Source organism: Callorhinus ursinus, unplaced genomic scaffold (assembly GCF_003265705.2).
Source record: "Callorhinus ursinus isolate GAN/ISIS: 27379988/994484 unplaced genomic scaffold, GSC_fseal_2.0 scaffold4, whole genome shotgun sequence".
NCBI lineage: Eukaryota > Metazoa > Chordata > Mammalia > Carnivora > Otariidae > Callorhinus > Callorhinus ursinus.
In genome coordinates this window covers 16344048-16358553 of record NW_027397066.1, presented here as the reverse complement: position 1 = coordinate 16358553, position 14506 = coordinate 16344048, and the positions used below count along the sequence as shown (strand labels likewise).

The window sequence follows — 14506 nt, the reverse complement described above, 5'->3', positions numbered from 1 at the left end:
GTAAAGATAAAATGATATAATGGGCTTGCCCACTGTCCAGTGTTCACTGGGCAAATTCTGTGAGTAACAAGACTTGCTTTTATGAGTATTGTGTGTCATTTGAATATAGGTGGATGTATCTATTTACTAGGGCTACCAAAACAAAATGCCACTGACTAGATGGCTTGAAGAGCAAATTTATTTTCTCACGGTTCTGGAAGCCCAAAATCAAGATGTCTGCAGAGCTGGTTTCTATTGACATCTCTCCCACTGGCTTGCAATGGTTGCTTCCTTGCTGTGCTTTACATGGCCTTTCCCCTCCGTGTGTGTATCTCTCTCTCTTCCTATAAAGAAACCAGTTATATTGGATTAAGGTCCCTATGACCTCATTTAATGTTAATTAACTCCTTAAAAGCCATATCTCCACATATAGCCATACCGGAGGTTAGGCCCTCAACATACAAATTTTAAGGTGATACAATTCCACCCATGATCATGTCAGAAGTCAGACTGTAGGAGATTAAGGAGGAAGCAGGAGATAGAAAATGGACCTAGTGGATCTAGTCAACTTTTCTGAGACATTTGACAATGCAGAAAAGGAGAGGAGATAAATGTTATTTTTATCATTCTTATTTCTGTTGGTGTTGAGAGAGAATGTGACAAAGTAGAAAGAACATAAGATTTGGCATCAGAGACTTGGGTGTGAATCCTATCTCTATCTTTCTCCTATGTGACATCTCGTCACTCATGTCTTCACCTCTATAACACCGAGTATCACATGTGTAAAAAAGAAAAAAAAAAGGACAGTTATACCTCATTGCAGAGTTACTGTGAGGACCTAGAATCATATCAGTACAGCACCTAGCCTATCTGCTAGAATACAACAAAGGCTCAATAAATGTTAAGCACTGTATTAAAATCCCCCCAAGGGTGACCTGGGTGGCTCAGTCAGTTAATCATCTGCCTTTGGCTCAGGTCATGATCCCAGGGTCCTGGATGGAGCCCCGAATCGGGCTCCCTGCTCAGCGAGGAGTCTGCTTCTCCCTCTGCCCCTCCCCCTCCCCATGCTTGCTCTCTCTCTCTCTCTCAAATCAATAAATAAAAATCTTTAAGATAAAATAAAATAAAATCCCCCTAAATGCATGCTCCTAAAAGGTGGTTGAGTCAACTCGTGGATTTCAAGTCCTGTGCAGAATCACGTTGTGCTCTCCAGAGTTTGCCTCCAGGAATCGGTCTTGATTGGATTAGGTGGTGTTGCTTTTTTTTAACTGTCTGCTGGTGATTGCTGATGATTTCAGGTTTTTAGAGCCTATCAGCCTCCTAGAAATAGAAACAGCCCTTTGGCAGGCAGGAGTCATTAGGAAGTAAGGTACTAGTCAGCTGGGAAAACAAGAGTCCACAGATGCTTCAAGTGTGGTGCTTTGAATATTGTGCGTGCTGCTCATCCTATCACACATTTAATTCAATTACACTGACCCTCCAGCTCTGGGTCTTTTGTCTCCGTCTCAGCCTCAGCAAGTCTGTGACAGCTGGAGGAAGAAAAGTGTGTTGGTGGTGTGGCTCCGATTGCTGTGTGGTTACAAAGGCCAAAGAATGAATGCGCTGTTTTGTTTCTTTCCAGCGGAAGGGTCACTGGGTCTAGAGAAGGTTGTGCTATGATTGAAAGACTACTCAGAAAATCTGATTAAAATTTCCTCTGCTTTTACTTTTGCTGTGTTTCTCAGAACAAGGCGTGGAGAACACAGCGATTCCAAAGAAGGCATTTAAGGTCTACCAATGGTCCACAAGCCTCAGTTTCAGAATAATTTTCTAGAGGGTTGCTAAGGTTCAAGGGGTTCCAGGGGAATGGAAACTTTAGTAGCAACATCATTTGTTTGCTGATTCATCCATTCATCCATTAATTAATTCATTCATACACTAAATAATTCTTGAGTGACTATGGGGTACAAGAGTCTGTTAGGTCCAGAGGATATACATATCCGTAAGACACTGCCCGTGTCTTCAAGGAACTCACAATGGAGAAGGCAGGCGTGAACAGTTTGTAATGTTATGTTTTGCATGCTTCATGAGAGGTAGGTAGGGTGTGAGAGCTCTGTCCAGAGAGCCACCAGTTCTGCATGGTGGAGCAATCTGGAAAGGCTTCGAAGAGGAGGCAGTAATATTTAAATTAGATCATAAGAGATATATACATTTCAGCAGGTGGAAAGAAGAAAGAGGAACATTTTAAGCTGAGGGAATTATATTGTAATCGACTCAAAAGAAGCTTACGTGAAGGTATTTTTCAAGAAAGCAGAGTCTTTCTATCTGGTATTATCTGTTTACATCAGGTCTGTTCCAGGGCATTTATTTCTGCATTGGCAACTACAATAACAACAGCATAGTCCAGTTCATTGGATCAACAGCAATCTTAGGGAGTACCTCCTCCCTGAGCTCAGGACCTATTGAGTAGAATCAACCCATTCTACTCAAATGTTCCAGTGAATGAAGGAGAAAATTGAAGGAGCCCCATTTGGGCTTTTTTGATTTTCCCCGTAAAGCCCAACCTGAGGTCAATTTGTGAATGCCTAGCTGCCATTTCCCCAGCCACCTGTAGGCCTCTACACATCCTTCAGGTGCATATCTTGCTTACTTTCACATCAATTTTATGCTTGTCAGATTGAGTTTATTATTGGCCTTCCCATCTTCTCATGTCCCTTTTATTATTCTTATCCATCCATCACTATCCTGCAGCTTTTCCATCTCACTGTTTCAAAATAAACTATTATAATATGAAAAGTACAGAACAAATGTCTGCTTTTATCCCCTTTTCCCCATTTTGACAAACACAACAATTCTAAGTACTTGTTTCATTGCCATTATTGGTCTTTTGTAAATTTGAGGGCAGTCATTAGGACACCCCGGGATTAGGGTTCGGTAGAAACTTCTTTATCCCTCCTCTGTGAGAGCTCTGGACCATCACTGCACTTAGTGAGACAGGGAAGGGAAGAGGTATAGGTGTCAGTGAAAGGCAGCACTGAGTATCAGAATGATGTGACTTTTGGCAACGATAACTCTATTTCCAACTGACACATAAGACATGGAATTGGAACACCCTGGGTGCAGAGTTGCTGAGAAAAAGCTCTTTTCCTGAGCTTCACTTACCTGAGTTGGAAATCTATAGCTAAGAGGACAGAATATAATGGAGGTTAGCAAGCCATGGCTTCAGGGCTGGGCCTGGATGCTTCTATTCCTGTTGAGTTCTTTAGCCAAGGTGTGGATTGGCTGATGGCAAGAAGAATGTCTTAGGCCTCCATTAGGCCCCACTGCAAAACAGCTGAAATTAATCAAGGATCCTACACTTTGAGACCTGAGCACCCAGATCCTAATATATTCCAACACCTCCTCCCAACTAGTGTTCTACAGGACCCTAGGGCAAATATGTATGGGTTACCAGATGTGACTCGTGGGGAGAAAGGGTTCTTTGGACAAATACACTTTGGGGTCAATTGGGTTAAACAAAGTTGAACAGAATTGTTTGTTGCAGATCCTCTGGAAACCTTTAATTTCCACTGTTTTGGTCCCAAATTATGTTAGCATTTACAGCATTTCCCAGATTTTTATTCTTTTTACATAGAGCATCTTTGAGAAATCATAGTGTAAACATAATTCACAAAAGAAAGTACAATGTTTTAGAATTTGTAGCTATAGACTCCATTGGCTACAGAGTAGGGTCTAGCCAGAAGTTTCCTCAGGCCCAGTCCATCCAGTGTGCACCCATGAACACTGAGTTTATACCAGTCAAATCAGCAGCTGATTACTCACTTCAGCACCTGACCTGACTACTTTTTTTATAGTCCCAGGCCAAATATTTGATTTCAGTGGAATCCTCAGAGAGTATTAGCAGAGTCCTACCTCCCAGTTGTGTGATACATAGGGTAATACTGATTGTCATTAAACTGAAACTCCATTTTTCTAACCCATACTTGGTATATGTACACCAATTCCAGGTTTTAAGGTTATTGGTGATTTTGTGTACTCTTCAAACTGTATTATAGAAATGCTAAATTGTAATATCTAATCATTAGAGTTTGGGGGAGAAAGATTATGTGGAATTGTCTTAGCTTAGTTATGTAAACTCTGGGAAATGTAAAGACTACTTTAGGCGGTATCAGAATCCTTCCTCTGGAAAAATCGCAGACATCCAGTAAACGTTTCACTGTTTTCCTGTGTTGTTGTGTATAAGCACCTGTGACTGTTCTTCAGCCTCTTTTTGGTTCTCCTCCACAGACAGTGTGGAAGATGAACTGGAGATGGCCACCGTCCGGCATCGGCCTGAGGCTCTGGAACTTCTGGAAGCCCAGAGCAAATTTACCAAGAAGGAACTCCAGATTCTTTACAGAGGATTTAAGAATGTAAGAACTTCCTTTTTGACTTTACCTTCACACTCTTCTCAGCAGAGCATTGAGAAGTGAGAAGGAAGGAGGGAAAACATATGATTCTGTGAGAGCCCCATCATATGTATGTTTCATATGGATCTTTCCTAGATGTGAATATTGTCAATATACATTTAGACTTTGAGTCACTTTGGCACACCAATGCTCATACAATGTGGGTGGACATTAAATAAGGATAAGTATAGAAAAAGGCATACTCAATTCGGTTCTTGGTATGTTTTGTTTGGTTGGTTGGTTTTGGCTGTAATGACATCATTTCAATAAGCTCCAATTCTCACTTCATTATTGAACGATAGTCTTATGTTTGACTTGAATCTTGACTATAGATTAAGGCTCGTCAAGGAACACCATTCCTGACATTGGAGAAGAGTCACTATAATTTTCTAAATAAACATGCTACCAATGCCTCTAGACCGTAAGTGTCTGTAGGTAGTCCTTGCATCTGGTTCTTTGTGATTCAGGTGCACCTCCTTTCTGAGGGAATCATCTTCAAAAGGAGTGATAGTTTATGCATACCAGAAGGTGAGGGTGAGAGACAATGAGTGACCCAAACAATTGATAAGGGACACATTCTTGTTGGATACTTGGTATATGTTTAGTATTAAGCTAGATTCTGTAGGTTATTCAAAAGCTAGAGAAGATATTCGAGGAGCTTCTGGTTTATATAGGGAGAGAAGACTTGTCATGAATTTATTTGGAAGCAATTCATCCCTGGGGCACCTGGCTGGCTCACTAGGTAGAGCATGCGACTTGGTCTCAAGGTTGTGATTTCAAGCCCCACAATTGGGTGTGGAGTCTACTTTACCAAAAAAAAAAAAAAAAAAAAAAAAAGGCATTGCATCCTTAAGAGTGTCAAATGATTGTGAATCAAATGGCATACATGGGCCAAGATGTATTATGTTCTCACACATATGTAAACCATAGTAGCTACACTATAGGTCCCCCTTGAGATCCAAATTAAATTGCATTGATCCCTCCTCAAGTCTTCCCCCTAACAGCCCCATTCCATGGTCTGTAGACTCTATAGTGTCCAAAGAGTTCTGCTAATTCCAGCCTCTTCAAATCTGACCATCTCAATTGCTACCTCGGTGCAACCTCATGCAGACCAAATGACAAACTCTGCCTCTTCCACAGTATGCACATAAAAGTTTACTCAGAGAATGTGTAACACTAGTTGACTTTTCAGACTATTTTTATAGGGTTCCATTATGCATATTGCACACAACCTTCCACCATCTCTGACTCCATGGGGTCTCTCTCCACTCCATTTCTGCTCTCACCACTCTCCTTGCCTGGGCTTTCTAAATTTTTCTCTCCCCATTACTAATCTGAAACCTGGTTCTCTGCTAACACCCAGGCCTTTGTGGGGGTAGACGGGGTGGGAAGAGGGGAGATGGCATGCAGAAAGGCACTTGCTCCACACAGACAAAACTCTCATTTAAAAGGAATCTTGATGTGCAGTCTATCAAGATAACATGTATAAATAAACATGCATGAAGAGAAAGGGGCTTTGGAAGTGAGGCTAGAGAATTATTAGTTATGTCTATGCTGCACAGTATGCAGAGAGAGCAAACACTTCCCGAAAAACAGCTGGAATGACCACTGACAGCAGCAATCAGATACAAAATGGTTGTCAAATAAAGGAGAATTTCATCCAACCTCTCAGCATCCCTGCTACGTTATCGCTCCACCGCCGTGACTGAAGGTCTCTCCATTTGGGGTCAGGCCGCTTTGTGTACCATTTGTTGCAAATTGAAGTCATGATTACTGCCGTCGTTAACCTCCAGAGGCAGCATCTGTGCAGGTCAGTCTTCTCCAAGTGGCACTTCACAGAAATTGCCTAGACTCTGACGTCTGCATTTGTTTATTTTTGTCTTTTATTTTCTTTCATTCTTATTGCTCTCTTTTATTTTCGTCTTTGCTTACTTGTCCTGTTTTCTTCCTCTTCTCCTCTCCTTCTTTTCCAGGCCCCTTTGCTTTCATTTTCCTACCCTTCTGATCCTTGCTCTGTTCTTCCTCCTGTGCTCTCTCCCTCCTCCCTCCCTCCTCTGTCTCTTCTCCTTATCAATTCTTGTCTCTTTTCTTTCACTTCCCTCCCTTTCCTTTCTCTTTCTCTTTTTCTCTCTGAATCAATTTTTCTGTCCCCCAATCCTGTGCCATGAGATCAATGTCCATCAGACCTGAGTGTGCCCAAAGCATATTCACATACTCCTTTACATGAAAGAAGTCCACAGTTTGCTCAGAAAATATTAATTGATGTCTCTGATAACTCAAACACAACTGTTCATTTGTGGTTATATCCCCCTAGTCAAAGGTCCAACTCTAATAAATATACCCTGAATTATATCAAGAGAGGCATGAAAGCAGGGCAGTGACACTCATGTTTAACAGGATGGCAGCAATCTGAGCCAGCTGAGCGTCAGAGAAAGCAAACCAACTACTCTTGGTTTCCTGAACAACAATTATCTCAAGTTCTTAAGATCAAAAATCATTTCCATGGAACCAACTGGGTTATTTATTTTTAATGAAACCTTTTAAAACTCCCTATATTTTTATTAAAAGGATAAACTGATTACCAACATCTTAAGACAGTCACACTGATACAAAGAAACTCACCATGGCAAATCACCCCTGTTTGTAAAGATTGCCAGAGCCCCCCAATCTTTTCTCAGTACCTTATCCCTGATAGCATTTCCTCATATCCAATGCAGATTATTAATAAAAATGGGGAATGGGAGAAAGGTACGATGGTAAGAGAAAATTTCTCAGCCTGTCAGTCTGTTTTTACCTACTGAGTAACCTCCACATTTTTATTTCTCTTACCACCTACTGAACTGAGTTTCCAAAAGTAGGCAGCTGATAGAAATGCAGAATATAGCATAGGGTTTTTCCATCTTTAGTGTGCCTTGGAATCAACTGAAGGCTTTATAAAACCCAGATTGCTGGGCCCCAGCCTCAAAGATTATGATTTAATAGGTCGGAGATTGGGGTGAAGAATTTGCATTTCTCATAATTTTCCAGGTGATGCTAATGCTGCTGGTCTCGGGATCACACTTTAAGAATCACTGTGAAGATACCATAAGCTTTGGGTCACTCAGACTCAGGTCCATCAGGTCCGTATCTTACTTGTTTAGCCAGCTCTCTCTGAATCAGTGGCCTATGTCTCCTTATCTCTATAAATTGGGATATTGATACCTACATTGCCTGATTTTTGGTGTTTTTTTTGGCTGAGTTTTGTCTGTTTTTGAGAAATTAAGATAATAAACATGAAGTTCAATAAAAAGGAGTTATAATAGTAAATCTCCAAATAGTCAAACCTAGTTTTGTGTTCCGTTGAAGTGGCCAGTCATGGTTGGCCTTCATACTCCCCCACAGTGTTTTGGGTTTTGAGCTATGTACCTGTGTATTAGAAAGGATGCTGAAACCTACAAGGTATTCTCTACATGTCAGCAGTCTCAAACTTAACTGCATGTTGCAACCATGCCAAGACCTTTAAAAATTAAAAATAAGTTGGTACCATGCTTGGTGATTCGGATGTAATTGTTCTGGGAAGAAGCAATCCTGAGTATTAGGATTTATAAAGCTCTCCAGGTAATTATAATGTGCAGCTAAGATTGACAACCAATGAACTAGATGCATAAAATTCTAGTCATAACGTGCTTCTGTCACAAAAAGAGTTGACCTAATTGTGATGAGTCCCATAGTCTTGAATACCAATGGTTAGACTGGCTACTTTGGAACCTTGTGAGGTCTTTGGTGGGTTTCCACCCCTTGGGGAGATGTGTGTGTAGGTGGGCAACAAGTCTTAACCTCTGATGATTCTGACTCAGTTAAATCTGAAGTGATGCTCAATAATTTTTTTTCTAAACTTCTTAATTAAAAAAAAAAAAATCTCACTTAATAGATAGCTAACAGAAAGCCACATTTGGTAACCACTGACCCGGCAGGTCAGATAAGTAAGTATCCATATACATGATTCATAAACTTGATTTGCTGTTCTCTTTCAAAATCAAGCATAACTTCAGTTCAATTTTAGTTGATCATGAATGGTCTTCTGAGGCATTAAGTTTTAATATGGCTATGCCTCTTTGACATTTACTTTCATTAGTTAATAATTTACAGCATATCCTTCCCATTGTTTAAGGTAGGACGTGAAAGTTACAAGAAGTTAGATCTGTTTGCTTTGGACACCTGGTGCCTTCCTGTCCCAAATCCTTCCCTGCCTCTTTTTCTTTCACTACTTTGAATTATAATAAATCAAAGTAATAATTAGATTCAAATATATCTTTAAGGTGTCATTTTAATGCTTGGTAATGCCCTTCTTCCCTAAAAATGCTAAGTGTTAATATCCTTTCTACCTAAAAATGAAGGATGTCTGTATTGGTTTTTTAATTGTGGGTAACAAATTATCACATTTTTAGTGGCTTAAAAAACACTCATTCATCATGTCACAGTTTTGAGGGTCAGGAGTCCAGAAGCAACTTAACTGGGGCTGCATTTCTTTCTGGATCCTGGGATCCTCTTCCCAGCACACATGGTTGTTGGCTAAATTCATGTCCCTGTGTTATATTTCTGAGATCCCCACTCTCTTGCTGGCTGTCATCCTGGGGCCACTAATCTCCTGGAGCCTGCCTGTAGTCCCTTGCCCATCCATGGCCTTCTCACAGAATCTCTGATAATGTGTAGCTCACTTCTTCAAAGTCAGCAAGGGAGAATCTCTCTAGTCTGCTAAGGCAGAGTCTTATATAATGTAATATAGTCACGGGCACGACATCTCATCCTACCACCTCTGTATATCCCAGCACTCAAAGCGAGGAGATTAAAAAGAATGTGACTTACTAGAGTCACCATAGGGTGTGTCCATCACAGCAGTGTTCCTAAGGAGACAGCACCCCAGAAGCCAGCAACTGAGGCAGCTAAATTAAATCTGAAGTCACATCTGAAGCATGGCTAATCCCTGTCCTCAGTGTTGTACCTAAAATCCAGACCTCTCCTTGGGGATTTTGCCAATAGTAGCACAAAACTTTTCCTTGATTTCTGCAAGAGGTTTAATGTGGCCAAAGGAACGAGCAGGAGATGAAAGTTTTTTTATGGGTTTTTTTCCTACACCACTTGAAGAGTTTGAGAACTCGCTGCATCTTTAAAAATAGATGAGGGGAAGTGAGGATGAAATTATAGGGGTCTACATTTTTTACAAAGTACCTTTATATAAAAGGCACTAAATCCCACTTATGGTACGGCAGGAGAGAGGAGTTTAGCACATGCTTTAAAAAGAGCGGGATGTGGTGTTTAGGATAGAGAAATAAGCTGCTAATTGCATAAGGCAATTGCTCTTTTATCATGAGCCCTTAGAGTTATTCTTGAGGCTTTACAGCCTGAATGTGTAACCTTCGGTAAATCACTTCATCCTTGGCAGCTTCTGTCTCCCTGTCAACAAATTAGGGATTAAGATCTTCTCTTCCAATCATGAAGGGGGTTGGGTAAAAATTGGTTTTGTTCTGCTCTTGAAAGACTCAGATAGAAGATCTTCCTTAAGTGCAAAGTATTACTCATGTACTTTAAAATCAAGGTATAAGAACAGAGTTAAAATATTATTTTCTATGCCCCAGCAGAATTTTCTGTCAGACTTCTAGGAAGCAGGATTTTCTGAGAAGTTTGTCTACAGGTCTCAGCAGATAAACATGGCTGCCCTTCTGACTTCCAAATACTGGCATGATACAAGTGCTTTACTGGGTTCAAACCTTTCAACTGACATATTTTCTACCTTGAGCAGGTGGTTTAAATTCTCAGGACATTAAATTCTCCTCTTCTTTATTTGTGTTTTTGTTTTTTTTTAAACTAAGCATCATGTTAAATTTTTGAAATCATGTGGGGGGCATAAATTGAAATACTTAAGTGTCTCATCTATAATCAACTCCTCATTCCACCTCACTGGAGATAAGTATGCTTAACTTTCTTCTTTACTCTCCTAGGTATTTTTTTGAATAGGGATTCTTTTGACACAACTGGGTTTGTTAATACATGTATCCTACAGACTATTTTTACCTAACAATGAGCAATTTGTGAATATTTAATTTTATTTTCAGCTAACCATTAAACACACGTTGGTCAGGAGTTCCCTGTTTGGGGACATTTTGAGCCTGACCTGGTAAATGGTCTAGTGGGTTAACACACCAGTTCTCAGTCTCTTCTTTGATTGCTTGGGAATCCCCATAGGGGAGACAGTAGTTTCTGCACTGCCTTTCTACCCTACCCCTGCTCCAGAGAGGGATTTACTTTTTAAGGGCTATGCCACCACTTCACCACACCAGTATCCACAACTGCCCCTCTCCCCAGCAAAAAGAGAGAAAGAAAAAAAAATAAAAGTGGACTAAAGGACATTATTTCTGTTTAACCTATGAGTTTCCTAAAGACCATGGCCTGAGCCTGATTCATCTTGATAATCTCTACTCCTAATTCCAAATGTGTGGCCCGTTGTACCACTCAGTATCTGGTTTTAGAATAAAACTACTAGACCCAGATAACAGATGAAAGTCATCTTGCACCATCTATATAATGCCTAACTTTAAAAATAGCTTGTACAGTCATTAAATGACTATATATGCAGGATATTTAACTTTTGTTTTCCTCCTAAACCTGACTTTTCTCAATAAATGTTACCTCTCCGTGTATCCAGTCACCCAGAAATCAGATGTCTTTCTGGATTCTTCCCTTAGAACCTGCTGCATCTAGTTAATCTCCAAGCTCAGTCAGTTTTCTAGCCTTTATATCTCTCCCATCTTCCTCTTCCTTTTCCTCTACACTGCCCTTGCCTCTCTGTCATCTCTCATCTGCATTGCCACAATGGCCTCCCAATCTCCAGGACTCCGGTCTTATCTTCCTCTGAGCCTGTCTCCACAGTGGAGCTGAAAGCATCTTTCTAAAGCACAAATAGGACCCTGTTGATTCCTACTTAAAACCAGTTAATGTCTGTCCATTGCCATCAGAAGACAAGCTCAAGAGACTTACGCACTCATCAACACGTATTTGTTGAGTGTCTGCTCTGAGTCCAACCCTGAGTTGGATTCTCCCCGTACTACAGTGACCCAGCTAGCCCTTGCTCACTTTCCCCGTCTCATCTCGTACTATCTTTGCTCCATTCTGCTTCAGCCCATAAAGAAGTGCCTGCAGTCGATGTGATTCCCCCCGAGGAGTCCTGGTCCTGTTTCTTCTTGCAGAGAATGCTATTCCCCACGACTCCCTTACCTTTCATGAGGCACACTTCTATACCCTCTCCACACCTCAGCTGAGACTTGACCTCAACATAATGTTTTTCCATCCTCCATTCTGTGGGTGCTGAATATGAGTCCACCACTCAACTAGGTATTTAGGATGCGTTGACTAAAATGATGAGTAGGTTCTCGTAGAGCTAACATTCCAGTGGGAGCTGGGGGAGGCAGGGGTGGTGAAGGGGAGGGATAAGACAATAAACAAACAATTAAGGAAGTCCCTGGTGTGATCAGAACTGTGATGAAACATGTTATAGAAAGGCAGAACAGAGAGCTTCTTTTGATGGGGTGGTTAAAGGAGAATTCCCTGGGGATATGGCTCTTAGTTGAATCTAGAACATCAAGAAGGACGCAACCACCTGAAGGACATTCCAGGCAGAGAGAACAACAACCATGAATCTGGAGGCAGGAGTGAAGACCAGTGTGTGGAACCTGGATTATTCATTTTATTTTACTATTTCTAAAGATCTTGAGAAAGTACTGGTTTTAAAAGGGTCAGATATAATATATGGTAATGATTTTTTAAAGATGACTGTCAGGCTGCTCTGAGAAGAATCCAGTGTAGGGAACCAAGGAAAACAGGGAGACCCTTGAGAAAGAAGGTTCAGGAAAGTAGGGAAAGAAGTGATGCTTAGACCAGGATGGTGGCAAAATATGGTATGGTGGAGGCTGAGCTGACTGGCCATTTTGATGGTTTGAATTGAAAAGATGAGAGGAATTGAGGACTCAAAGTTAACTCAAAACTAACTTTGAAAGGCTTATATGTAGAAAAACTTTATTTGACACCTCCTAAAATGCTCCCCACCATTGCATTGATTTAAGGACCCCTTCCCTATTCTATAAGCTCCCTGAGGACAGGTACTGTATTTTTTTTTACCGTAATACCATTAACTCTTCAGACCATGCCTTGTATATAACATACAATCAATAAATATTTGTGAATGAGTAACCCCAATCAAAAAGTGCATGGAGTCATCCCAGATAAAATTTTTATCTTCCCTCACTTTCTTTTTATTTCCCTTCACATCTACCTAGTAAGATTGAAGAGCTATCGATTTGCTCTTGGGGAAAAAAAAAAAATCTAATGATAAGAAAGTGAAAGAGCATGACTTTTCTTGTAAAAGAACTACAAAAATAGCTTGACACATTTGCTGGGTTTATCAAGTGCTCCTCAAAAATGTTAAGGGCAGTCTCATATGGTAACAAAGAACTACTTCTGGTTCTATTGCAGGTGTGTTCATGGTTTTCATCCCATAGATACTCCTGTCTTATAATGTTCATCAAATATACTGTCAAGTGAATAATAGGATCTCTGTAGCTCAAGAATTCCTCTCATCTCAGAAACATATTTAAAAAGTAAAAGAGATTGGGTGGTGGCATCTAGGGATTCCCCTATGTATTAGAGGAGGTTCACTGCTGTAATACGCAGCCCAGTATTTTAGGGGCTTAATGCAACAGAAGATTGTTTCTTTCTCATCTCCCAATCCCAGGTGGATCATTAAAAGTTGGGTTCAGGTTGGGGACTCTGCTTCACCTGTTCGTTGGGGTTACTCCTTCTGTCTAGTGATCCTACTATTGTCTGTGGGCCTCAGCACCCTCCACTGGGCCACGTGTGTATGGTCCTTGGTCAAGAAAAAAGAGGGAGAGCAAGAATAAGTGGGGTATGTTGGGCATGTCCTGGCGTGTCAGACATGCCCATATTCCACTAGTCAAAACGCAGTTATGTTGGCTCCATTTGACTTTAAGAGAGGCTAAGAAATATATATTTAGAAAGACAGTAAAATTAAATTTACTCCAAAATAGACAATGGCATGGGAGAAAGTTATATCAGAGATTCCCAAGATCACCCCCACGTTCAGTCATTTGCCAGCAGGGCTCACAGGATTCAGTATGTAGTTATATTCAGTGCTACCATCGATCATAGCAAAAGGATGCAAAACAAAGGGAAAAGGTGGATGGGATAATGCTTGGAGGAAACCAGATGCAAACTTCCAAGAGTGCTTTCCTAGTGGAGTCACACAGAATGTGTTCAACTTCCCTAGCAGTCAGTTGTGACAACATAGGTGGAGTGCTGTCTACCAAGGAAAGTCATTAGGTACTCAGTTCCCAAGGCTTTTACTGGGGCTGCTCATCTAGGCACCTCTGTCTAGCAAGTACCTAAATTCTAGACCTCCAGAAGCAAAACAGATGTTCAGCATAAACCGTATTATTTGCACAAACAATTTAGGTACAGTGAGCCATTCTTATCAGGGAATGGTGGAAACCCTCCCAAACCCCAATTTCCCAGATTCCAGCTCTTAAAGACTGAATTGTATTCCTCTAAACTTTATATGTTATAGCCCTACCCCCAATGTGACTGTATTTGGTGACAGGGCCTCTAAACAGGTAATTAAAGTTAAATGAGGTCATAAAGATGAGGCCCTAGTCCCATAGGAGGAGAGTTCTTATAAGACGAGGAAGAGACACCAAGGATGAAGGGCACAGAGCTAAGGCCCCAGGAGGACACAGCGAGAAGGCAGTCAGATGCAAACCAAAGAAGAGAAGCCTTGGAAGAAGCCAACTCTGTGAGCACCTTGATCTTGGACTACCAGCCTCCAGACCTGTGAGAAAATAAATTCCTGTTGTTTAAACCACCTGTCTGTGATATTTTGTGATAGTGTCCCTAGCAGAATAGTAGGGCCGTTAAGGGCTGACCTGGTAAGTAGACCTTTCTAAGTGTAACAACCTCGGTCCTGCAATGATAACTCGTTTCTATACAAAAGTGCATACATTGTGTAGTAAATACGATAATGTGATTAGATGCCAGTTCTGGCTACCGTTGGGCAA

General features: G+C 40.9%; 1 protein-coding gene across 8 annotated transcripts in view; it reads left to right on the top strand.

The window, feature by feature from the left end:
• Positions 1-14506, top strand: part of KCNIP4 (potassium voltage-gated channel interacting protein 4) — a 1115095-nt gene that overhangs the window by 1004602 nt on the left and 95987 nt on the right. For all 8 annotated transcript variants that reach the window (XM_073891480.1, XM_073891479.1, XM_025887750.2 and 5 more), the window contains one exon: positions 4246-4370. In XM_073891480.1, coding sequence (XP_073747581.1) covers positions 4246-4370 — 125 coding nt within the window. The remainder of the gene's footprint in view (positions 1-4245; positions 4371-14506) is intronic.